At 42.8% G+C, this 26486-nt stretch overlaps 1 protein-coding gene across 2 annotated transcripts in view; it reads left to right on the plus strand.

Moving 5' to 3' along the window:
* Window positions 1-26486, plus strand: part of LOC126266867 (neural proliferation differentiation and control protein 1) — a 1079198-nt gene that overhangs the window by 174102 nt on the left and 878610 nt on the right. Inside the window, exon 1 of one of the 2 annotated variants that reach the window (XM_049971490.1) lies at window positions 14389-14740. The exons of the other annotated variant lie outside the window; for it this stretch is intronic. Coding sequence (XP_049827447.1) covers window positions 14656-14740 — 85 coding nt within the window. The 5' untranslated portion in view covers window positions 14389-14655. Of the gene's footprint in view, window positions 1-14388; window positions 14741-26486 lie in introns of those variants that run through there. 2 annotated transcript variants of the gene reach the window in all.

Genomic DNA, 26486 nt, shown 5'->3' on the forward strand with positions numbered 1-26486 from the left:
CGTCTCTGGCCGCAGACGGTTCCTGTTTTGGGATCGTCATTTGGGCGGTTACTTGATCACCCCATTCTGGTAGATCTTTATTTAAAGTAACTTGTATTTGTTCTGATTCGGATTTCACAAATTTTCCAGCATTGTCTCGCTCGGACATAGTAGTTGTGACCGTTTCATCCACGACACTCTCTAGTTCTGAATTTGCTTTATCATTAATTTCTACAGCTTTGTGTATAGCTCACTGCAAAAAATCAGTATTTGCTAGAGTATCGTACTGTAATGGCAATGTGTTGAAATTAGCAGTCGATTTCTCTATTTTTTCAAATCATTATGCTGTCGTTGTTCTTATTTGGATAGGCTTTGTAATTATTTTGAGTGGGTTTTGTAATTCTTTCGTTGGTTCTGAAGTTGCACGGTTGTGTCGTCCCACATTGCCTTAAACTCTTGCAGCAATAAAGCAATGAGATCAGCTGGTTGAGCGCGTATATGTATGTTAGTTTCACATGAAATATCGCCCATCGGAACATGTACTACACGGAAAACATTATCATCAGATTGATGTGAAAGATCATGTAAGTGAACGTCGTTTTCATACAGTGAATTACCTATCATAATACATGTACCTGTTTCAGAACGCGTTTCCACATCGGGTTACGAAACTCGTGTACTGTCAACTTCCAGCTCAGCAAACTCATTCTGTTCAACGTTCAGATCTGCGTTACTGTCTTTCTGCATAGTAATTTTAGAAATATTTCCTATTTTCGCAATAATATTAACGTAAATTAAAAAGTATTTTGAATAATTACGATTTGAAAAAAAGGGAACAAAATTTGCTCAGGAATTCTGGCAGGACAATGAAAAGGAGCACACGCCGTTAAAGATAAAATGTTGCGGAATTAGACATCTTGTACTTACATTCATAATGGCAAAATTTAATAAAGAAAATTTGTTATTGAATGACTTGGACATAAATTTCAGTATTACACGTTTTACGGAGCACGAGAAAATAAAATTAGGCACTGCAGACTTCCCTTACCGCAGACTGTGTAAAATGTACATATAGACATGAAGTAAATAGAAGGTCTAAATTAGTTCACACATATTTTCAACATAATTCTCCATTGAGATTCGAAATATGTGACAACGATGATTTTCTGTTCTTTGCCGCTTCTCTGTCACACGTGCCATCCGGAGACGATTTGTAGATCTTCTAACAGTCTGTACCCAAAAATAAAATAAAATGAAATAACAGTTAGCCATCTGCATAAAAGAAGAGTAGTTTGGAAGAAATATTCGGATCCTATACATCAAAATACATACTAATTGATATATCACATCCCAGATGCAAAGTAGCTGTTGATTACTATAATTCTCCCAGTGTTCGGTGCATCTTCCTTGGTGTTGGAATTATTTAAAAAGACAGTGGTTCGCTGTTAAAACTACCGATAACACTGGTACAAAGGCGATCGCCGCATTCGCGCGCTGCCAGGAGACAACTGATAACAGTGTGGGGCGCACAGAACAACACAACCCTGCACCGTCCAAATGTGAAGTGCGCTGGTTGTAAGTGTATTAGTGTACCACTCACATTAGCCAGGGCGGTTCACCTTTCTTACTCCGGTCGGCGTCGTTCAACAGCCACACGAGTAGCGCGGACGATAGGGATTGGGTCAACCGTGAGGGATCTGTGGAGCCTGGGGCCAAGGTGTGGACGCGAAGCGCGCAGTAGGGTTAACGGCATGAAAGCGGATGTAACAGTAAACAGAGGATACAGCGAGTGATTTAAAAAGAATGTAGATTACGTAATTTCAAATAACTGGTAAAATCATCGCTGGTAGTGGACTGATTTATACGGAAGATAGAACAGCGTTTTCAACAATATGTGTAACACGAAGCATAGCGACTGGTATGTGATAACAAATCTGATAGTGTCGTGACACCTGACTTGAACTGGTATATTGGGACCTGGATAAACTGAAAGAACCAGAGGTTGTACAGAGTTTCCGGGAGAGCATAAGGGAACAATTGACAGCAATGGTGGAAAGAAATACAGTAGAAGAAGAATGGGTAGCTTTGAGGGATGAAGTATTGAATGCAGCAGAGGATCAAGTAGGTAAAAAGGGGGCTAGTAGAAATCTTTGGGTAACAGAAGAAATATTGAATTTAATTGATGAAAGGAGAAAATGTAAAAATGCAATAAATAAAGCAGGCAAAAAGGAATACAAACGTCTCAACATGAGATCGATAGGAAGTGCAAAATGGCTAAGCAGGGATGGCTACAGGACAAATGTAAGGATGTAGAGGCTTATCTCACTAGGGGTAAGATAGATACTGCCTACAGGAAAATTAAAGAGACCTTTGGAGATAAGAGAACCACTTGTATGAACATAAAGAGCTCAGATGGAAACCCAGTTCTAAGCAAAGAAGGGAAAGCAGAAAGGTGGAAGGAGTATGTAGAGGGACTATACAAGGGCGATGTACTTGAGGACAATATTATGGAAATGGAAGAGGATGTAGATGAAGATGAAATGGGAGATACGATACTGCGTGAAGAGATTGACAGAGCACTGAAAGACGTGGGTCGAAACAAGGCCCCCGGAGTAGACAACATTTCATTAGAACTACTGACGGCCTTGGCAGAGCCAGTTCTGACAAAACTCTACCATCTGGTGAGCAAGATGTATGAAACAGGCGAAATACCCTCAGACTTCAAGAAGAATATCATAATTGCAAACCCAAAGAAAGCAGGTGTTGAAAGATGTGAAAATTACCGAACTATCAGTTTAATAAGCCACAGCTGCAAAATGCTAACACGAATTCTTTACAGACGAATGGAAAAACTAGTAGAAGCCGACCTCGGGGAAGATCAGTCTGGATTCCGTAGAAATACTGGAACACGTGAGGCAATACTGACCTTACGACGTATCTTAGAAGGAAGATTAAGGAAAGGCAAACCTACGTTTCTAGCGTTTGTAGACTTAGAGAAAGCTTTTGACAATGTTGACTGGAATACTCTCTTTCAAATTCTAAAGGTAACAAGGGTAAAATACAGGGAGCGAAAGGCTATTTACAATTTGTACAGAAACCAGTTGGCAGTTATAAGAGTCGAGGGGCATGAAAAGGAAGCAGTGGTTGGCAAGGGAGTGAGACAGGGTTGTAGCCTCCCACCGATGTTATTCAATCTGTATATTGAGCAAGCAGTCGAGGAAACAAAAGAAAATTTCGGAGTAGGTATTACAATTCATGGAGAATTGGAGAGGTTCGCCGATGACATCTTAATTCTGTCAGAGACAGCAAAGGACTTCGAAGAGCAGTTGAATGGAATGGACAGTGTCTTGAGAGGAGTATATAAGATGAACATCAACAAAAGCAAAACGAGGATAATGGAGTGTAGTCGAATTAAGTCGGGTGATGCTGAGGGAATTAGATTAGGAAATGAGAAACTTTAAGTAGTAAAGGAGTTTTGCTATTTGGGGAGCAAAATATCTGATGATGGTCGAAGTAGAGAGGATATAAAATGTAGACTGGCAATGGAAAGGAAAGCGTTTCTGAAGAAGAGAAATTTGTTAACATCGAGTATAGATTTAAGTGTCAGGAAGTCATTTCTGAAAGTATTTGTATGGAGTGTAGCCATGTATGGAAGTGAAACATGGACGATAAATAGTTTGGACAAGAAGAGAATATAAGCTATCGAAATGTGGTGCTACAGAAGAATGTTGAAGATTAGATGGATAGATCGCATAACTAATGAGGAAGTATTGAATAGGATTGGGGAGAAGAGAAGTTTGTGGCACAACTTGACCAGAAGAAGGGATCGGTTGGTAGGACATGTTCTGAGGCATCAAGGGATCGCCAATTTAGTATTGGAGGGCAACATGGAGGGTAAAAATTGTAGAGGGAGAACAAGAGATGAATACACCAAGCAGATTCAGAAGGATGTAGGTTGCAGTAGGTACTGGGAGATGAAGAAGCTTGCACAGGAGAGAGTAGCATGGAGAGCTGCATCAAACCAGTCTCAGGACTGAAGACCACAACAACAAACAACTAATTGAATAGTCTGATTACTGAAAATTAAGTTAACTGTGATAATTTATTACTGGAGGGCTTCCATGATGACGTTGCTGTGTTAGCGTATAATGTGTATAACCTGCAACAATGGGTTGAAAAACTTAACGAAGCAAAATTGAATGTAATCGTAGAGAACAATCACACTATGACGGGAATACGGAACAACCGTTACACTGAAGTGGAAATCGTACAAGTGAAGTCGTAGAACGAGTTGAATTTTTCTATTTAGGATAGTTAAAAGAACTAAGAGAAAGACAGAAGAGTAAGAATGGAAAGAAGAGTAAAAATAGCGAGGAATGTTTGCTGTAAACCATATACGATTTTCAAAATTAAGCTTATGGTGCAGCTAAAAATGAGAGTTTGCAAACAGTCTGTGTTAGTAATTTTGACTTACAGTAGTGAGACATGAAGTTTTGACACGGGAACCATATAAGACTAAGGGTTGTTTAGTGACTTGTGGAAAGGCAGAAACACACACAAATAGACCGGGAAAGAGAGTCGAGTGGAAGACGTGTTGTGACACCAGCAGAAGAGAAATAATGGAGGTGGTTGCAACATGGTTCCAAAGGAATTGTTGGTAGCAGGACGAAAAGTTCTAAGGGATAAGACCGAGACGACATGTGCGAAAGAACAGACACCAAACATTCAGGATGATTCCTATTAATGTTTAGAAACTCCCAAAAGGACGTACAAGACGCTGAGACCAGTAATTTAATGTGAGACACACGGGGTCGCACATGTCGGGAAATACCCCAAAAATGGATGAGAGATGTTGAAGATGGACAGGACCAGATGATGTATCTCGCCACACACGCTGCGCCTAGGTTTAGACGTGAAGGGGCACTTGAATGATGGAATACTTGCTTTCGAGTAAACAATGCAAATTTCGTACGCCTATTGTAAATGTGATCTGTTGTAAACGTAATTATTGTCCTCGCTGTAATCAAGTACAATCTGTTCTTATTTTTTGTTCCTTTCCTTTTGTCCCTTTCTCTTTTATTAATAGACATTATCTAGTAAAGAAGACGTAAATCATTCACTGCTAGCGACACAATCCGGAAGCTTACATTCATTTACTTGTGACGCAATACGGTAGGTTTTTGTTGTACTGTACTTCGCAGTAAACCAGCGGAAACTGCGAAAGGGGTAAATAAAACAATAAATCTTACCTTAATGTAAACATATAATTGTCTCACGCAATGAAAAAAAAATACTGCCTGCCAGACGCAGGACTCGAAGCCTGAGCCCCACGCGCTTAAGTCGCACACGTACCGAGACCCACACCGAATGAATACCTAACTTGGGTTGGGATGACGGTGTGAAAGACTGATGGTCTCAACCGTTGCATCTCCGGCGAGGTACGTCAACTGGTGACATCACATGTTCATCATTTGTCATCCACTTATGGCGTAATTCTCGACATTTGCGACCCCATGTCTCTTACACTAAATTACTTGTCTCATAATCATCTACGTTTCTTCTGAGGTTTTCAAATGTTAGTAAGAATCATCCTATACGCTGGCCGCTGAGACCGAGCGGCTCTAGGCGCTTCAGTCTGGAAACGCGCGACCGCTACGGTCGCAGGTTCGAATCCTGCTTCGGGCATGTGTGTGATGTCCTTAGGTTAGTTCGGTTTAAGTAGTTCTAAGTTCTGGAGACTGATGACCACAGATGATAAGTCCCATAGTGCTCAGAAGCATTTTAACCATTTTTTTCATCCTATACAATGGTAATATATGCACCTTGATGGCATTTCATGATACCTTCGATGTGAATGCATCCGAGGTCCGATCTCTTGCTGGATTTATGCTGAATGCTGCGAGCAACGAGGAAAATGGACGGGGAGGGTGGGAGGAGGGGGGGAGGGAAGTGCTACCAAAGTTGTGTGCGATTAGTTCGTAATTTGGGTTAGAAGCGTACTCTGATAACACAATCAGTAAAGACGACTGCTTGCATAAATTGGTTCGAGTCCCAGTCTGACACAAATTTTCACTTATCGTCATTGGATTACTTCAGCGCGCTCATGCGACTCACGTAGGCATCTCTCTTTCATCATGAATGCATATAGGTGTAGACTGTGATGCATGTATGGGCCACCCAGTAGTGAATGGATCCTAAATAACTGTTAATGACTACACACAAGTGATGACTGGGTGTTGTGTGCTGTCCTTAGGTTAGTTAGGTTTAAGTAGTTCTAAGTTCTAGGGGACTGATGACCATAGATGTTAAGTCCCATAGTGCTCAGAGCCATTTTTGAACTACTCACAAACGCGCGCGCGCGCGCGCGCGCACACACACACACACACACACACACACACACACAGCATTTGCGAGCTTGATTTCGACTGAAGGAAACACATTAGCCTTATTAGGCTTCTTAGTTGATTTTTACGCAGTATTGTGTAAGCAGCTTCTCTCTGCCGTGGTACTCTTCTACTTCTTCTTTTCTAGTACTTTGGTGCAAATGGTTCTGATTTATAAGTTAGACTTTTGTCATGTTGTCTAAACAAAACACCATATCAAAGACAAAGAAATTAAAAATTGCGCTACAAATTAGCAGAGAGCAAACAACAACGAAATTCATCTTCGAACTTCACACTTCTTGATGCGAGGACATGAGTGAACTGCTAGCACCGGATACAGATAGAGAGAGCCGACTTTCCATTCTCCTCCAGTGGGCTTGTGGCGGCTCTCTTAATCTTGACGTTCCTTGACAAGTTGTTAGTGGTTAGCCGAAGTTAATATTGGTTTCTTTCTGATCTAAGGGCGTGGTAATTGTTAATTTTCTTTGGAGAAGACGCCGCAAATTACTGTCTCTAAAGTGCGTCAAAAAACGGGGTCCGAAGTGGAACTGAATATTTCGTAGTATTTTTCTCTCTTTAACTTTGATGGATTAGTCAATGAACAAAGACGATAATATTTAAGCAAATCCTATCCTACTCTTGCAAGTAAGTTAAATTCACGTCAAAAGTTATTTTTGCAAGTTTTTATAAAGTCAGCGTTCATTAGTGCTGGAAATCAAATGTCCTTTACCTATGTTAATTTAGGTGCGATTTGATGAAAAAATGACGAGGCTGCGCTGCGCAGTATAGCGATCGAAAATAATAAAGTTCTCACAATTTCAACTTTGAATTAACTCCTATCCACTGAAGCTCTCTATCTCACTTAAAAAATTAATGATCATTGTTTTAGTAATAAAATTTTTCCCTTTCATGAAGGTAATTTACTTTCAAATAAGATGGAAGATACTTCTGAAATTAACGATTTGAATACTTCCACACTATACATTTTCACAATTAAAAGTTACAAGCATTCACACGAGCTAACACAAAACACAACGCTGGATAAGATGAGCGGATATAAAATGACGGAATGACAAAAGAGAGCGAGACATTATTATATCGACTATTTATAGATTTATACAAAACAGAAGTTGACGTAACTATAACTTCTTACGCCTAGAAGTTCTTAGAACATTACTTACTCGATTCAAATGGTCGTTCATAAATGATTCACAATTATACAGAAATGCCGGCAGGGGTGGCCGAGCGGTTCTAGGCGCTACAGTCCGGAACCGTGCGACCGCTACGGTCGCAGGTTCGATTCCTGCCTCGGGCATGGATGTGTGTGATGTCCTTAGGTTAGTTAGGTTTAAGTAGTTCTAGGTTCTATGGGACTAATGATCTCAGAAGTTAAGTCCTATGGTGCTCAGAGCCATTTGAAACATTTATACAAAAATATTATGGCTGCATAATAGTTTCTTCAGACTGCACAGTTGTGTCGGCATACGCGGTCGGAGTCTCCCATAAGGAACAACCGACACGTAAACATAATGATGATAGGTCAGCAGCAGGAAGTGGAATTACTGTGAGCACTCTCATTCGGTTGAGTGGTAAATGTGACGGGCGGGAGGGGAGAGTTCCTCCCCTTGTTGCGACCCTTATCTCCCCCAAATCGGCCAGAAAGTCCACCCCGACTGTGTGGTTCCCTTGCACCCCAAACTCTGGGCGGAGTAGCCCGGCAGAAACCGAGGATGGACAGACTTGTTTAGCCGTGAGTGTGTTCTAGCGTAGCCTTTCTTTTCAATTTACAGGCTCTTCTCGTTGATTCACCGTACTGTGTTATCACACAATGCAGAATTTCAATAAGTACGTCTTACTTATTACAATGGAGACAAGTCCCAAACTTGGCTCCCCACGTCCGATCTCCTCATCACTTTTTGTTCAGAATTTAATTCTTCGATGTACTTTCTTTGCTTTGCACTTTCGATGAAAAACTTATTTTCTAAAATTTTGACTCTATTGTCGACTATGTCTGCTCTGGAATTCATACCTTTCGTACCTTCTACTAACTGATTTTTTTTAACTCCGGAATTTCTGTTTCCAAAAGGTCTTTTTTGGATTTATAATCTACTCTAAATGATCACTATTGGTTTTCAGGGTTTATTCTAACCCCCTTACCCCCCTCCCATTCTTGATTCCATATTTTCTAATGTGGAACCTAATTGGCCCCTACTGGTTTTCATTTCACTTTTTAAAAGGTCACTGATAGCTTTCATAACTGACTCTATGTTATCAGTATTGGTTTTCATTGCTAACTCTGACCCTCCTATTCTGTCATATTTGTTTTTCATAAGTGACTCTAAATGGCTATTGTTTGCTTTCATTGATGATCCTAACGCTCCCTTTCGTCCTAACACTGATCTTATGCAGTCACACAGTTTCTTAACGTTGAATACAGATTTAGGTGTTAGGAAGTCTTTTGTGAAGGCACTTGTCTGGAATGTAGCATGGACGATAAACGATAAACAGTTACAAGAAAGAACAGAAGCGTTTGAAATATGCTGCTAAAGAAGAATGAGTAGGTCGCGTAACTAAAGACGAGATACTGAGCAGAATTGAGGAGACAAGAAATCTGTGGCACAACTTGGCTAAAAGAAGGAATTGTTTGACAGGACAGATTTTGAAAAATCAAGGGATCACAAATTTAGAATTGAAAGGAAGGGTGGGTGGTGGGGGGTAAAGCTCGTACACAAGCAGGGGTGTCCAACCCGCGGCCCGCGGTCCGCATGCAGCCGAAAGCAAGTACCACTGCGGCCTAATAACTGAGCATTTGTCATATTGTCGATAAGAAACCCCGTAAAATAACGTTTATGTAAAGCTAAGAAAGTACTGAAATCTCATATACAAAATGTCTGTCTTTCTAGAATAAAGAGTCATAAAGCAATAAATTGTAAATTACTTAAATGTGATAACTATACACCTTCGACCGTCCCTATCTTTTTAAATTTTTTTCCCCTCAGCATTTATTGTTAGTGGTAAGTAGGTCGTGTGCGGCTCAAAAACACTCGCCCTCTTCCTATGTGGCCCAGGTAAGCTAGAAGATTGTACAGTGCTGTCGCAGAGGGAGACCAAGAGGTGAATACAGTTAGCGAATTCGGAAGGATGTAGGCAGCAGCAGTTACTTACAGATCAAGAGGCTTGCACAGGATAGAGTACCATGGAGAGCTGCATAAAAGCAGTCTTCGGACTGAAGACGACGTCAGCAACAACAACAATAGCCTGTTCCACTTGCTAAAAGTCTAATGTTGTTCATAATATTGTCTGGCAGTTCATTCATACACAACATGAACAACAAGGACTCCGACGCTTGAATATATTTCTCCTTCTGCCGATGACTCTCCGTTAACTCTGCGTCCTCGCTAGCAAGAAATCTTCAGTCCTATCAGATGTTTCTCTCGATCCCATATACAGTCGTACTTTCTATAATAAGCACGGCTGTGATGCTGAGTCAAATGCTTTTCGGAAGTCAAAGAATATCTCACTCGTTCAAGGGTTGCGTAGACATTTGAAGAAAAGGGAAGGTGGTAGGTGATGTCGGAAGAGCTTGTGAAGACATTGCTAATATTCAGAGATACACTAGTGTCCATTAAAATTGCTACACCACGAAGATGACGTGCTACAGTCGCGAAATTTAACCGGCAGGAAAAAGATGCTGTGATATGAAAATGATTAGCTTTTCAGAGCATTCACACAAGGTTGGCGCCGGTGGCGACACCTGCAACGTGCTGACATGAGGAAAGTTTCCAACCGATTTCTCGTACACAAACAGCAACTGACTGGCGTTACATGGTGAACGTTATTGTGATGCCTGGTGTAAGGAGGAGAAATGCGTACCATCACGTTTCCGACTTCGATAAAGGTCGGATTGTAGCCTATCGCGATTGCGGTTTGTCGTATCGCGACATTGCTGCCCGCGTTGCTCGAGATCCAATGACTGTTAGCAGAATGTGGAATCGGTGGGTTCAGGAGGGTAATACGGAACACCGTGCTGGATCCCAACGGCCTCGTATCACTAGCGGTCGAGATGACAGGCATCTTATCCGCATGGTTGTAACGGATAGTGCAGCGACGTCTCGATCACTGAGTCAACAGATGGGGACGTTTGCAAGACAACCAGCTGCACGAACAGTTCGACGACGTTTGCATCAACATGGACTATCAGCTCGGAGACCATGGCTGGGGTTACCCTTGACGCTGCATCACAGATAGGAGCGGCTGCGATGGTGTACTCAACGACGAACCTGGGTGCACGAATGGCAAAACGTCATTTTTTCAGATGAATCCAGGTTCTGTTTACAGTATCATGATGGTCGCATCCGTGTTTGGCGACATCGCGGTGAACGCAGATTGGAAGCGTGTATTCGTCATCGCCATACTGGCGTATCACCCGGCGTGATGGTGTGGGGTGCCATTGATTACATGTCTCAGTCACCACTTGTTCGCATTGACGGCACTTTGAACAGTGAACGTTACATTTCAGATGTGTTACGACCCGTGGCTCTACCCTTCATTCGATCGCTGCGAAATCCTACATTTCAGCAGGATCGTGCACGACCGCATGTTGCAGGTCCTGTACGGGCCTTTCTGTATATGGAAAATGTTCGACTGCTGCCCTGGCCAGCGCATTCTCCAGATCTGTCACCAATTGAAAACGTCTGGTCAATGGTGGCCGAGCAACTGGCTCGTCACAATACTCCAGTCACTACTCTTGATGAACTGTGGTATCGTGTTGAAGCTGCATGGGCAGCTGTACCTGTACACGCCATCCAAGCTCGGTTTGACTCAATGCCCAGGCGTATCAAGGCCGTTGTTACGGCCAGAGGTGGTCGTTCTGGGTACTGATTTCTCAGGATCTAAGCACCCAAAATGCGTGAAAATGTAATCACATGTCAGTTCTAGTATAATATATTTGTCCAATGAATATCCGTTTATCATCTGCACTTCTTCTTGGTGTAGCAATTTTAATGGCCAGTAGTGTTGTTTTTCCTGTTATTATTTCTTTTCTTTTGTTTCCTTTTTCTCTGTACGTATGTCTTTGATACTCTAGAATATTATTGATATTTTGTTATGTAATATGAAATTTTACCATTTTTGTTTCATTGATGTTGCTACATGATTGTCCTTTTAACTGAGTACGCAGAAACTGCAAATACATGTTTCATTTTTCTTTGTAATGCATGTATGTAATGCCTGCCTAAAACCAAATGCAGTATGCAGTACTGTTGTGTGAACTGTGATGCGAGAGGATATCGATAGTGGCACTCGCACAGTGAAGTCAGTGGGAAGGTGCGCAGTGTCGTGGCGTGTGTGCGGTTTATGTTGTATAATAGTGCTGGACGTGATCACGCTAAAAGTTATCGCCGCTTTCTCATATTTCGGTCATGACGTAAACTAAATTTCAGCGTGGATGTTCTGCAACCATATGTTAGACTGCTTGAGTGCAGTGAGTTTCATAGAGTACTACAAACAGCAGCGACAGTGCGCAAATAGACTGTGATAGTCTTTGTGAGAACTGAACTCTTTACAGCTAAACGAACTGCACAATAAATATACATCCGAGTTGCTACCTTGTGTGCTCCTTAATAGGCTGCCGCTCGCGCTGGAGCATGACCTGTCACCGTGGAGACTTCCAATCTGAGTTACGAGTGACACTGGTTTCGCCAGAAATGTAAATTCGCGATCGTGATTGCTACAAGTGTACGGACTGTAATATCGCGACCAGCGGGTGTTTCAAAAACTGTACACGAAACGCTTAAAGCAGAAACATGTGTATATCGAACGTTGTAATCTCGCATATGCAAAACTAGATCTGCACAACAACAATTACTTCCGACCAGCCTGTTGCCACAGAAACGGAGAGAAGGATAACAATATTGCATGGTGGAGCCTGCACCAATCAAGAAGATTTAGACATAGCAGTTTCATGACTAATGAAGTCATCATCATTACGTCATGTAATGGTTCTTTATTTACGTGACCATTACGGCATCCAACCCCAGTACTCGATACCAGTAATATCGTACTACTTTTCTGCGAAGTAACAGAGATATTTTTTTTTACAATATTCACACTTGGTTTTATTAATGGATAGGTACTCCGATTTATCGACATATTACAGTGATATGGTTCTTGTGTGTATTCCTTTCTGTGAGACTGTCATAATCTTTGACTAACTCGTACCCGTTTTGGCGCGAATGCGCACAGAGCAGTCTTTGTTTCACTTTGCAGAAGTTAAGTTGTTATTTCGCTTTTTAAAAGAACTGTCCAGTCTTGTGTTTGGTTAAAGTGGAAATTAAATATATGAAGATTGATACAAAACTGTTTTCTTCATAATGTGACAATTAAAAATAAAGTATACGTGAATTTACAAGAAGTTTAATAAAAATGTGGATCGTGAATACCAAATCAAAAATTATTTCTCCCTTACCATTGTTCTGAACTGGGATTGTTTGATCATTAAGAATTTCCTGAAAAACGCATTTGTTAGATCTTCAAATATTGCTAAAATACGGTTTTGGACCTTCTAGCAGTCAAAGTGGAATCACCCTAGAATCAACAAGATGAGCCATAGCAACTTCGACGAAATCTACGTAGGAATCCATTCAAGATAATTGCCAAAATTAATGACTTTTTTACAGTAACTTCATTATTTCCATTCTGACGATACCATACACAGTCAATAACTTTGTTGTTGCCCGATAAAGCGAACATGTGCTGCGTGAGCAACATTATTAATCTGATTTCTAACCTACTTTGCAAGAGTCCCTAGCACCTACTTTCTTAGAGTCGCTAGCACCAACAAGCGTCCCGATGCATCGTCTACAAATAGACCTGTAAGGACTCAAACAATTTCGTGTAGTATTTTTTGTTCTTTTGTGACACAATTTTCTTCGTACATGCTTCCTTTAGATATAAATGTAATTTCAGTTAATTGTGCTACAGTTCTGTGTTGACACAGTTGACACAATAAACAATAGTTACTACTATTTTCTACCTCTACCTTTCTTCTTTATCTTAATGTAGATGTTACTCCATGCGGTTTTGCGTTTTCTTTTGGAAAGTGTGTTTCCGTATATGTGTGTAGAGTTTTGATCGAGTACATTCGCGTGTTTGTCCTAGTGTGTTGTCGCACGTAAGTTGTGGCATCCGCCATTAGATTCCGGGCGCCGACAAATCATAGCAACGCTGCTCGGTCGCTATTGGTGGGAGGCACACTATCGGGTTCGGTTAAAATGGCTCTGAGCACTATTGGACTCAACTTCTGAGGTCATTAGTCCCTAGAACTTAGAACTAGTTAAACCTAACTTACCTAAGGACATCACACACATCCATAGCCAAGGCAGAATTCGAACCTGCGACCGTAGCAGTCCCGTGATTCCGGACTGAAGCGCCTAGAACTGCACGGCCACTCCGTCCGGCTACACTATGGGGGTAACGTTTGATTTTGACAGCTGTCAACGACGTAAACTTCGTTTACATTCAATAATAAGTCATATTACGAGGTTCTCATTCTGAGTCTATTTCGTTTTTTGAATTATAACTGAACAAAATTATAGTCGATTCCTTGATAATTCACGAATTAATTTGCGGGAATTTTCGTGTATATGTTCTTTTGATGTTTGTTGCCAAACTCTGATACGGTTATTTTCGTTAAGTTTGGAAGTAAAACGGGTACTTTTGGATTTAAATAATCGAAATTCACGTTCTCAGTTACGCAAAGTAGATCTGTGTGAACCGTTTTCTTCACAACGTCCGTCCCGCTCCCACCCCATCCCCCGCACTAGAGAGGTAGTGAGAACGGGCGTCGGAGATTTTCATGAATGGGCGAGGCGCCTCCCGACAGCGGCGCCTCTAGCGGCAGGCAGCGGCACTGGCGTCGCGGCGATCGATGCTCCGGGCGCGGCCGTGCTTTGCGGGGGCGGTGGGTGGGGGTGGGGGTGTGACGCTCCGGCGGCAGCGGCGGCAGCGGCGGCAGGCAGCCGGCCGGGCAGTCCGGCTCTGACCGCCCCACGCGCCACACACCGCGCGCCTTCCGCCTCGCCACGTCACAGCTGAGCGCGGCCCACAGTGACAGCCGCGAGTACACAACGTGGGAGACTCGGCCAGTGTCCGCTGTACTGTAGTCGCGATGCCGGGCACGCGCTAAACGCTAGAGCCCACCTGCCACCCTCCGCTTAAGGCCTAGGATACGACGCGACAACACAGGGCAGGAGAGCAGAGGACGCCACTAGAGACGCGGCTCACACGGCCCAATATGCGCCTCAGCTGGGTTCTGGCCTGCTGCAGCCTCTGGGCGTGCGCCGTCGACGTGCGCGCCTTCACCGCCGAGCAGATGCTGGGTAAGTCCCCGCCCTCCATATGCTACGCACCCGGACTGACACCTCATGTCTACATTTACAAACTGGAAAAAAAACGAAAAAACTAGTGGAACTGTCATACGAGTTCGGCATGTTAGCTCTGGTAATTCTCGTTTTCCACACTCCAGTTGTGCTAAAGGGATCTTCACTACCTTAACGCCATGCAGGCTCGAATCTTACAGGCAATGTTAAACCAGAAATATGTAATGAATCTTCGTTATAATTACAGTCGGTGAGAGCGTGTTTAGGTGTTTATTTACAGCATGCAAAAATATGTAGAAGAAAGAATTCTAATAGACTGATATCTAGAGGAAATGTATCCATGTTGTTCGTATGTAGACAAAATAACGTGGATGTGTCATGTCTATAATTTTTTACATAAAATATCGATATTTCATTGTGGTCTCTGCACGTAAGTTTCCAACACTGACGGCAGTACTGAACACGTTCATCGTGTTGTTCAGCAAACTAACGGGAAAACGATAAGTGACGATTTGTCCTCAATTAGTCAGTCATACAGGAGTATTCACAAACTGCATGAAATTTTCAACATCAACAGCTTTGTTTACATGTCATTTCGAAAACGCTGTTAGTGTATCAGATTTAGCTGTCATCAACGAACGGTCGTGTAGCAATCACAGTTGCGATCTGACCCCAACTGAGAGTGAAATAAGCCTATGTCAAAGTAACCAAATATCTCGCAATGGCAAAAATAAAACTAAAGCAGTGTTGGTACTTTATGTTACACTGATAGCACTTATCCGAAGAGTCAGATTGTGACTGTCGGTGTTTTTTATGTCGTTGTTACGTTATTGTTGTTGTTGTCGTTCGAAGTCCATTCTGGAACAAATGGTTCAAATGGCTCTGAGCACTATGGGACTTAACATCTGAGGTCCTCAGTCCCCTAGAACTTAGAACTACTTAAACCTTACTAACCTTAGGACATCACACACATCTATGCCCGAGGTAGGATTCGAACCTGCGACCGTAGCAGTCGCGCGGTTCCGGACTGAAGCGCCTAGAACCGCTCGGCCACCGCGACCGACACAATTCTGGAGCAGTTCTCCACGCTTGTCTGTCCTGTACAAACTTCTTCAGATCTGCGTAACTGTTGCAACAAACATCCATCTGAATCTGCTTATTATACTCATGTTCTACAATTTTTATCCCCGGCACTTCCCTCCATTACGAAATTAAAGATTCTTTGCTGCCTCGAGATGTGTTCTATCAGCAGATCCCATGTTATAGATGAATTGTACCAGCTATTCTTTCCAGTTCTCTACTTCCTCATTAGTTGTCGGCTTTACCACTGTAAAAAAGCTTCTTGTCTGAATTGTTTATTGTTCATCTTCCACTTCCATGCATGGCTATAGTCAAGACATATACATTCTTTCGGATAGGACTTCGTAACACTAATATTTATAGTCAGAGCTAACAAATTGAAATATTTCAGAAAAGCTTTTCTTGGTGTTGTCAGTCTGCATTTTAGTTCCTCTTTGCTTCTGTGCTCCTTACTGCCTTTGCCAAGACTCATCTCCAACATTCATTCTTTCACGTCGTAATCTGAATCCCTCAGAAACGCCTGATTTAATTCGACTACACATTACGTTTCCTTTACTTCCATTTATCTTCTTCTTATGCACTACATGTTGCATTCCATTCAACTTATCTTGCAAGTTCTTTTGCCGGCGATGACAGATTTGCAATACCTTTGGCAAACTTAAAATGTTTATTTTTCTCTCCGAAGTTCAATTCATTTTCCGATTTTGTCCTCAGTTTCCTCTGCAGCTCGCTCCCGATACAGATTTCAAAGTATATATTCACTCCATAACTTCAAAAACGTTTCTTTTCTTTTCAAATCTGTATACTCTGATGGACCAAAACAATATGGCCACTGCCCACCAATAGACTGAATGTTGCCTGGTGACGTCGTGGATATGTGACGCAGTACGTAATATTTATAAGTCATGCAGGTACGAATGGAAAATCATTCTAGCGACGATACAAGCCACAAATGGGTAATCACTCTGACACTAGTCTGATAAAGGACAGAATGTTATGCCTGGACTCCTGGGAACGAGCGTCTTGGAAATGGCGAAGCTGGTCGGCTGTTGCTGTGCTACTATCGTTAACATCTCCAAAAAGTTGTTGAAGGATGGTGAAACCACGAGTAGGCGACAATGGATTGGACGTCCAGTCCTCATCACAGAACGTGAAGGCCGAAAGATTGGACGATCTGTAAAGTAGGATGGTGGGGGATCTGCGCTTCTTTGAACATGGGGCCGCGCAGCAGATGCTCTCTTTGTATCCTCATGTTGACACAACAACAACACCATTTTCAATTGCTGTGTTCAAAGGATCCCCGAGATTGGATCGTGGATCAATGCAAACCTGTCGCCTGGTCGGATGATTCACATTTATTTTGCCATGTGAGTGGTCGTGTTCATATATTTCACCAATGCGAATGATTGCTCGAAACACGCACCACACCACAGACGCAGACCGATGGAGGCAGTTTTATGCTGTGGAAGTCGTTCATCTGGGTTTACATGGGAGTTGTGGTAGTAATCGAAGGTACCATAACAATTATAGACTGTGTGAACATTATTGTGGGTTACCTGCATTCTTTCATGCTTATTGTCTTCCCTGATGACGATGGCATCTTTCAGCAGGTTAACTGTACGTGTCACAAGGCTAAATAGCTCAAATGGCTCTGAGCACTGTGGGAGTTAACATATGAGGCCATCAGTCCCGTAGAACTTAGAACTACTTAAACATAACTAACCTAAGGACATTCACACATCCGTGCCCAAGGCAGGATTCGAACCTGGGACCATAACAGTCGCGCAGTTCCGGACTGAAGCGCCTAGAACCGCTTGACCACAGCGGCCGGCATGTGTCACAAGACCAGAATCGAGTTACAGTGGGATGAATCACGTTTCTTACACCAGGCCGATTGTCATGTCCAAATACTCGAAGTGAACGGTTGCACTACAGCACACAATCTGATGGGGGCAGTTTTATGCTATGGGGGACATTCGTCTGGGCTTCCATGGGACCAGTGCTAATAATGGAAGATACCATAACAAGTATTTACTATGTGAACATTATTGTGTTTTTTTTTTCCTTTAGTGAGATTCGATTCCCCCTGAAGGGGGCGGGCTGGCAGCAGCTTAGTATGCCGCTCTTTATCCTACAGAATTTTTTTAAAAAAATGAAGATAAAAAAATGAAAGCAGGCGATAAAATCGGTGACTTAAATGGTAAAATGGCGGAACATTGTGGAACCTTAAAACATAAAACAAAGGGTTGGCGAAGCCAATAAAATACACAGGAAGCAGATAGGTAAAATTATAAACAGAGAGTTTGGTTTCTGTTCGCAATAGATATAAAAAAACACTCCCAGCGACAGCATGATTTCTGTTCGCAACACTATGGAAAAGACGCACAACGTTGAACACTCCCTTGAACACTGCACTAAAAAGTTAGCATAAATATGACACACCACAGCCAAGGGCAGATGGGGGGAATCTGGACAGATGATGGGAAAGAAAAGGGGAAAAGAGAGGAAAAACGACGGAGGACGAAGACTCAGAAGGGGGGGGGGGGGGGCTGGACAAACACGAGAGGGAGTGGGGAAAGGCAGAGGAGGGGAATGCAAAACGACATGGGGGGGGGGGGGGGGAAGGGAGGCAGAGAGAGGGTAGGTGAGGAAGAAACAAGATGGGAGGGAGGGGGAAGAGGGAGCCCAGGGAAATGACAGAAGAAAGGAGGGGGAGGTGAGGATCAGAGTTGATAGGAGGGATAAATGGAGGGAGAGAGGGCATCTGGGAGCGGGATTTGACGGAAGCCACCTTGGGAAAGGAGATCAAGGGCGAAGAGATGGAGGGTAGGGGGAACACAACAGTGAAGGTGCGGCAGAGGGCGGGGGTTAGAGAGGAGAGGAGCAACCAGGGGATTAGGTGATCAAGGTGGCGGGAGGTGTAGAGTATGCGGATATGTTCGAGGAATAGGAGCAGATGGGGAAAAGGAACAGGTCATAGAGGATCTGTGTGGGGGCATTATTGTGGATCGCCTTGATGTCTTCCCCAAGGTGATGACATCTTTCAGCAGGTTAACTGTCCCTATCGCAAGACAGCATTGTGCTACAGTGATTTGAGATTGATGGTGAACTCGCACTGTTGTGTTAGACGCCAGATACTGCCCCATGCAGAGACATCTGGTGTTAAACAGCTCTGGAAACCGACCATGCACTTGTAGAGGTCACGCCACACACAGTCGATTCTGTACTGAGTTACATATATGGTCCAACATGCTCTTAAGGACGTGGTCATCTTTTAGCTCATCATTGTATGTAAATGTCATAATTAAATGGACAAGTACATGAGAAAGCAAGTTTATTGTCAGGTGCGGTAGGTGCGATATATAAAATGACGTGAGGACGGATTCTGGGGTGGAAAGTGGCGGGCTAGGCTAGGCGGGGGCTTGGAGAGACGCAACAGCTGTTTGTAAAATGGTGGGTGGAATGCGACATGTCGGATTCCGCCAACATGGCGGCGCCTGGCTAAAAACCGGTGACTATACGGGCATGGGGTGGACACGAAGAAACGGTCCAACCAGACTTGCGTGCCTAAAAAGAAAAACATACTGATTTCTGTTCAAACACCGAGTCAACGAATTACAACCACGCATTTAAATTCTGCATGTCCTGTTTACTATAAAAAATAATTCCCGAATTCAAGACATACAGGCAAAAAGGGTTGTCTCCCACTAAATCATATGGGAAGATTAATTGCTTTCTCAAAGTCGCCGTTACGAAATGACACTTAAAGGTAAAGCGGCGTGGCAGCAGGTACCGGCCCCTGACTGGCTGACGAAAACGTCCGCAGTATGAGCCAGTTATATATCGATATCTCTCGCAGAAGTTGTTTGGTTCTGGTCGATTGTCGATCGTGACGAATGTCCAACACAGTATTGACCCCTGTAAGCTGGCAGATAGGTCTCAATTTAATGGTTCGTCTGTTCTTCCTGTCCAGAAACAATTCTTGGTCTGTCCATTTTAATGTGAATAATTAACTTAAGATATTAATACTACTTCCTTAAAGAAAACAGTTTCCTTAAATAAACTCAATGATGTGTTGTTGTGGGGCGCAACCGTTGTAATAAATTCTCACTTAACTTCGTTTATGCTGGGGTGGAAACACTCTGGCGATCTTGGCGTATTTATTAGTTCTGCTGGCGTTTTTGCACATGTGGAATGCAGAGTGTTAGGTGTATCCGTTGTGCGACTGGGTACAGATGTACAGATGTGAGTGTACATGTGGTGGTCTTAAGCTGTGCAGTGCAAGCACAGTTCAACGACAGCCCTGAGAGCCTCTAAGCCAGAGTCAACTTATACTGTGGCAACATATACTGAGTTCTGAGGTGCTGTGCCAGTAACTCCACAGCTTTTGCAGAGATACAGCACGCCACTGTCAGCCAGTCAGCCAAATAAGAGGTTGTGTAGTATCGCACAGCTCTGTAACTGTATCGTTCTCAAAGGGATGAAGTAAATCAGTTGTGTAAGCACCTAGTCTTGAGACTAGTATCTATTGAGTCCGTCTATTGCAGGATCATAAAGAGTATTTTGAGCTCAAATATTAAGATATTCCTTGAGGGAAACAGCTTCTCCAAAGATCGATTGCTTTATCTTGCAAATGGTAGATGCAGGACGGCAGTTACATCCCATCTTCGTAAATTTCCAAAATACTTTTCACACTGTACACGAAGTATCCTAAAAAGATATGGCCTTACTGAGTATCTTCAGAGATATAAGACAAGCCCGGTAATGATTATTTGGCCAATAGAATTCGGTACGTTATATTTGACGGCTAGCGCTCAATACAACCTCGAATGTGGCTTCAGGAAGCATGTTAGGGTTTCTAATGTTCAACATACGGTACGTGAACGAGGTATCAGATAGGATCAACAACATTATCAGAGCGTTAGTTGATGTTTTCTACAAGAAAGTTCTTGGACGATTGTAAGGAACTGCAGGGAGTGATGGACAAATATTTATTTGAATGTAATGAACGTCAGGTCTTTAAAAGCGTAAATAAAGAAAGAACAGAGTAGTATTAAGTTAAGAAATTAGAGCTGAACAATAGGAGCACGCCACATTGTATAATTATTCTGGAATAATAGTAGTGATGCGAAGTGGGAAGAAGACATGAAATCTTTAGTAGGAAAGGCGAATGAAAGATTTGATTTGATAAAATTTTCTCAGGCTTGCAGCCATTTCAAGTGGTTAAATATTCAGCCGAGCGCTCTTCGGCCGTTGTCAAGTGGTGACACGTGTGACTGTTGCTGCCATGTTTATACAGCAGGGCTACCGCTGCTGACGTCACTGGTGCCTAGTCCAGGTAAGTTTTTTGTCGCGCGATCGCTTCAGCCCTGCGATGGCCATGTTCGAAGCTGTACTTAGCTGCAGACTGCCACCTTTATTGAGGTTGCTGTCAGACTTTTTTTTATCTCGATCTCTTTCATAATGTTATCTCAGTAACCACTACTCTGTTTAATAATGTATGTCTCGTCGAAAGTAATTTGGTGTTCGTGTTCCAGACCAAGTTCAGCTATCGCTGATTTCTCAGGATATCGCAGACGGAAACACCTCCAGTGTTCGATAAGGCGCTCTTCAACACTACATACAGACTGTCCAACACAAAATCGCGCACTTAGAGTTGATGGAATGGTCCTGGAAAAGCGCTGTACATCTGTAAGGAAAATCTCGTACAAGCCGTTAGTACAACCAGTTTCAGAGTATTGCTTCAGCGTTTGGAGTCCTTATCAGATAGGCATAAAAGCAGAAATGGAACAAATTCAGAAACCGGTTGATGCATCCAATACGAAAATGTAACTATAATGCTCAGGGAAATTAAATCGAAATATTTTGTAGCAAGGGGATGTTGTTTTTCAAATGGCATAGGATGCGGGGATCCAAGGGAGCGGTAAGCGAGTAAGCCCACTCTTAATAAAAATTTCACAGTTTTATTTAACACCAACAATTTACATGTAGCACACACCGGTAGACTGAGCGCATTTATTTGTTCAGTTAAGCAAATGTAAATTATTATAAGACTGTCTGCCGTACATCAAATACTATAAATATTAAACAGGTGCCGATAAAATTTCTGATAGGGTAATAGCCAAATCAATATTTAAAGCGCCACTGATTAAAGCAACAACTTAACATCAAGTTTTTTTGTTAAATCCCAAAATTTAAGAATACAAATTAACATCAAAATTATTTGAGCGAAGGTGGCCACCAGTAATTGGATCAAGTCACTAATAAGAATACTTTACAGAAACCAATAAAAGGCTACTTTGGCCTCAAAATCTTTACAATACCAACACGTCCCAGTAATTAGAACAAACATTGAACCGAAGCTTCCTGGCAGATTAAAACTGTGTGTCGGTCCGAGACTCGAACTCGGGACCTTTTACCTTTCGCATGCAAGTGCTCTACCAACTGAGCTACACAAGCGCGACTCACGCCCCGTCCTCACACCTTTACTTCTGCCAGTACCTCGTCTCCTCCTTTTCAAACTTTACAGAAGCTCTCCTGCTTCTGTAAAGTCTGGGAAGTAGGAGACGATGTACTGGCAGAAGTAAAGCTGTGAGGACGGGGCGTGAGTCGTGCTTGTGTAGCTCAGTTGGTAGAGCACTTGCCCGCGAAAGTTGTAATCCATCACAACTTGTGATGAATATAGATGTCCATACCATCAACACTAAAGGAAAAAGTGAGCTTTATCGATCATTATTATATGACTCAGAAAGGAGTCCAAACCAGTCAACAAAATATTTAATGATTTGCCCAATAACGGTAAATGACTGACAGATAGAAAAGCAAATTTAAAATCTAGCCCAAAATCATTTCTTTTGCATAACTTTTTTCTGTTACGTACACGAATTTTTAATTAAAAGCTGATAGTCTGTGATAAACCTAGTTTTAAATGTACTTACGTGAGTAGGACTAAGAAATCATAAGTTAATTAAAGTCAAATTTAAGTCAGTGTGCCATTTAGTAACTAAATAATCAGCTTGAAGCCATACATTGGGACTAACTAGGTATACATAAGGTAAACTGACTCGTTCCACCTTATTCCGAAATAATAATAATAAAAAAATTCAAATGAACTACGGAACACGTAACCTCAAAGGAAGACAGGAGTTTAATGTCCTGTTGGCCCAGGAGGTCATTAGACGATGGGCTGGAGAAGCATGAGAAAGAAAATCTGCCAGACCTCTTCAAAGGAGATCATGGCTCTTCAAAGGAACCGTCCAGATATTATTAGGGAAATCACGGAAAACGCAATTCCGGAAGGTCGGATGGGTATTGTAACAGCCTCCTCCCGAATACGAGTCGTGTGTCTTACCGCTGTCTTAGCCACCCCATTCGGAGGCTCTGTAGAGTTCACTGCGGCTTGTGTAACCTGTCCACAGACAAACTGGGCCACTGCTGTTGCGATTGGCACGCAATGCCCAGAAGACGACCAAGGCTGTGATGTAGATGCGTATTTCTTGACTTTCGAAAATCACTGATTCATTACCTCACCAACACTTGTTTACGGATACACGATCTTACAGGGTGTTCGGAGATTCCGGTTAGAAACTTCTAGGACTTGTTGGGGGGAGCGTGTACATAACATCTTGAATATGAACCCATATGTGGAACCGTACCGTTTCCGTGCTAAGCCGTTGGGAAACGTCTTTGCTTGGTAGGTCTACTACAGGGTAGTCATGGTGGGGGATGAAAGGGGGGGGGGAGGTTGCTTACATCGGATGGACTGTCATTTAACATCTGTCCTACCTCTCTGATCTGGTTCGAGCCTCATTCACGTTTCTGTGAATGTTAGAGCGACACGGCTGAGTACACGTTCGCAGAATACACCGAAATGATTCTTCTGTATTGCTAAGCTCACGGTAATGGAAGAGCTGGTCATCGCCTATATCAAGATCTTTATGCAAAACGTACGATTCCAGCGCATATTGTTTTCGCGAAAATTCTGTGACGACTTTGAGAAAGGGTTACCTTAACCGTCAGCTGACATGACTGTTGTGCTCCAAGGAGACACCGCACACCCGGATTGGAAGAGGCCATACTGATCACGTTGAAGATAACCCGTCAATGACTACAAGAGCAATTTATCGTGCAATGGATGTTGCTACCAGCACCGTCTGGTATGTTGTGGATGACCAGCAATTACATCCATAACACCTCCAACACTTAATACCACCTCTAAGACTCACAGATTCGTGAATGAGGCTCGAACCAAGGGAGAGAGGTAGGATGGCTGTTTCCACGCAGGGATTCCTGTTCAGAATATTATGTGCTCACTCCTCTCTGTAAGTCATAGAAGTTTGTAACGGGAATTTCAGAACATCCTGTACAGTAGTATCAAACGATGTTAGTGAATTGATTGAGGATTTCTTTTCAGGGAACGGGAGAGCCATCGAGAGACGTAGACTTCAGGTGTGCCCCAGGGATGTGTGCTGTTCTTTGTTGTTCATTATGTGTATTAATGACCTAACAGATAATATTAATAGCCACTCAGGATTTTTTGGAAGATGATCAGAATATTTATTACGAACTTCAATCTGAAAAAAATATCAGCACAAATATTCAGGCAGATCTCGGTAAGATTTTGAAGTAGTGGTAAGATAGCCAGCATGCTTTAAATGTTCAGAAAAAATATTGCATGTCATAAAACGAAGAAAAGTAATATGCAATGGCTACAATATTAGTAAGTCACATTTGGAATCGCCAACTCATATAAACACATGAGTGCAACAATTTGTCAGTGTATGAAATGGAATAATAATACAGCTCAGTCGTAGGTGGAAGGTGCTTCTAAAACATTCAGCCGACTCTTCCTAGAATATTGCTGAAGTTCGTCCGATCGGTACCGAATAGAACTATCAGGGGATACTGAACGTTTAAAGAGTGGCCAGCAAGAATAACCACGGGTTTGTTTGGTCCACGGGAGAGTGTCGCCGAGTTGCTGAAAAACTTGATATTGCGGGTGGACAAAATATGGAAACACCACAGACATAGCACATTACCATGCCTAATACGCAGAATGAAAACAGTTGGCTTTCGAAACAGCTTAAAGTCATATCGGAATGGATAATGGCAGGCCTGTTTCGTATTGAAGGGAATATTATTCTATTCTTGCTGAGTAACATTGCCAAGGTCAGTTACCGATAATGGAGGTGAATAATCATCGCGTACCCTTCTTTCCTTAGAAGACACAAACGATGGAAGATATTGAGATAAAGTGACAGCAGTGGCCAGGGCAGATGCGACAATTGATCCTCGTGAGCACAAAATCAGTCCTGGAGGATGCGAGCTGTGTGAAGATGGGTCGTGTCGTTTTTGAACACAGCATCACCACTGAAGAATGAACGTTGTACCACGGAATGAACTTGATCATCCAAAATGGCCAAATAATCCCTGGTAGTAGTGCGATCTTGCAGCGTAGACGTGGGGCCCACGAAGTACCACGACATGGCTGCTTAAGTGATAAGTGAACTCTCGCTAGGTTTCACTCTTGGCACGTAAACTCGGCTAAAAGTTGGAAACATTGATAAACAAGATTCATCTGACCAAATGACTTTCTTTCATTGCTCCATAGTCCAGGTTTCATGGCTTCGGCATCATTTTTTCCTGTCGCAGGCATCTGCATCGTTCATGACTGGTTTTGGAATTCGAGCTTTCTCTGCAATTTCCTGCTTGTGAAGCTTTCTTCCTGTTGTATCGGTGCTGGCAGGGTTCGTGGGCGCGACATTCAGCTCTGCAGTGACTTTTGCATCTGCTCTTCTCTAATTTTTCTCACAATCCTCTTCAGAACCATCCTTCACCATCATTTGCCACACACTTTCGTTTGCGATTTGATGTAATGGGTGGCGTCTCTTCCGCTGTCCCTGTATGCGGTATAAATCTTCGATACGTTACGCTCTGAAACACTAAACACTTTGGATCCCTTGATGCCGGCCGGTTCTATGCGCTACACTCGGGAACCGCGCGACAACTACGGTCGCAGGTTCGAATCATGCCTCGGGCATGGATGTGTGTGATGTCCTTAGGTTAGTTTGGTTTAAGTAGTTCTAAGTTCTAGGGGAATGGTGACCTCAGAAGTTAAGTCCCATACTGCTCAAAGCCATTTGAACCATTTTGATCCCTTGCTCACGGAAGCAACTATCACAGCAATACCAGCAATTTCTCCACGTTCCAATTTACTTCACTTCGCCAGAGTGCCCTCGCAAATATACAGAACACTATTTTGACCACGACTAACACTCCCGATATATTGAGGATATTCAAGCATGCTTTTATCGCTGTATTTCCATATATTTGTCCAGCCACTCTAGTCGCCTAGAGATGAACACCAAATACCCCAAGAAAGGTAGCGAAGTTTCAAAAATCACTATTGAACGAGGAACCTAGCAACAGCCGGCTGCGGTGGCCGTGCGGTTCTAGGCACTGCAGTGTGGAACCGAGCGACCGCTACGGTCGCAGGTTCGAATCCTGCATCGGGCATGGATGTGTGTGATGTCCTTAGGTTAGTGAGGTTTAAGTACTTCTAAGTTCTAGGAGACTGATGACCTCATAAGTTAAGTCCCATGGTGCCCAGAGACATTTGAACCATTTGAAGCTAGCAACATAGTACTCCATCGTGCGTACCGCTTCC

The sequence above is a fragment of the Schistocerca gregaria genome, chromosome 4 (genome assembly GCF_023897955.1).
Source record: "Schistocerca gregaria isolate iqSchGreg1 chromosome 4, iqSchGreg1.2, whole genome shotgun sequence".
Lineage (NCBI taxonomy): Eukaryota > Metazoa > Arthropoda > Insecta > Orthoptera > Acrididae > Schistocerca > Schistocerca gregaria.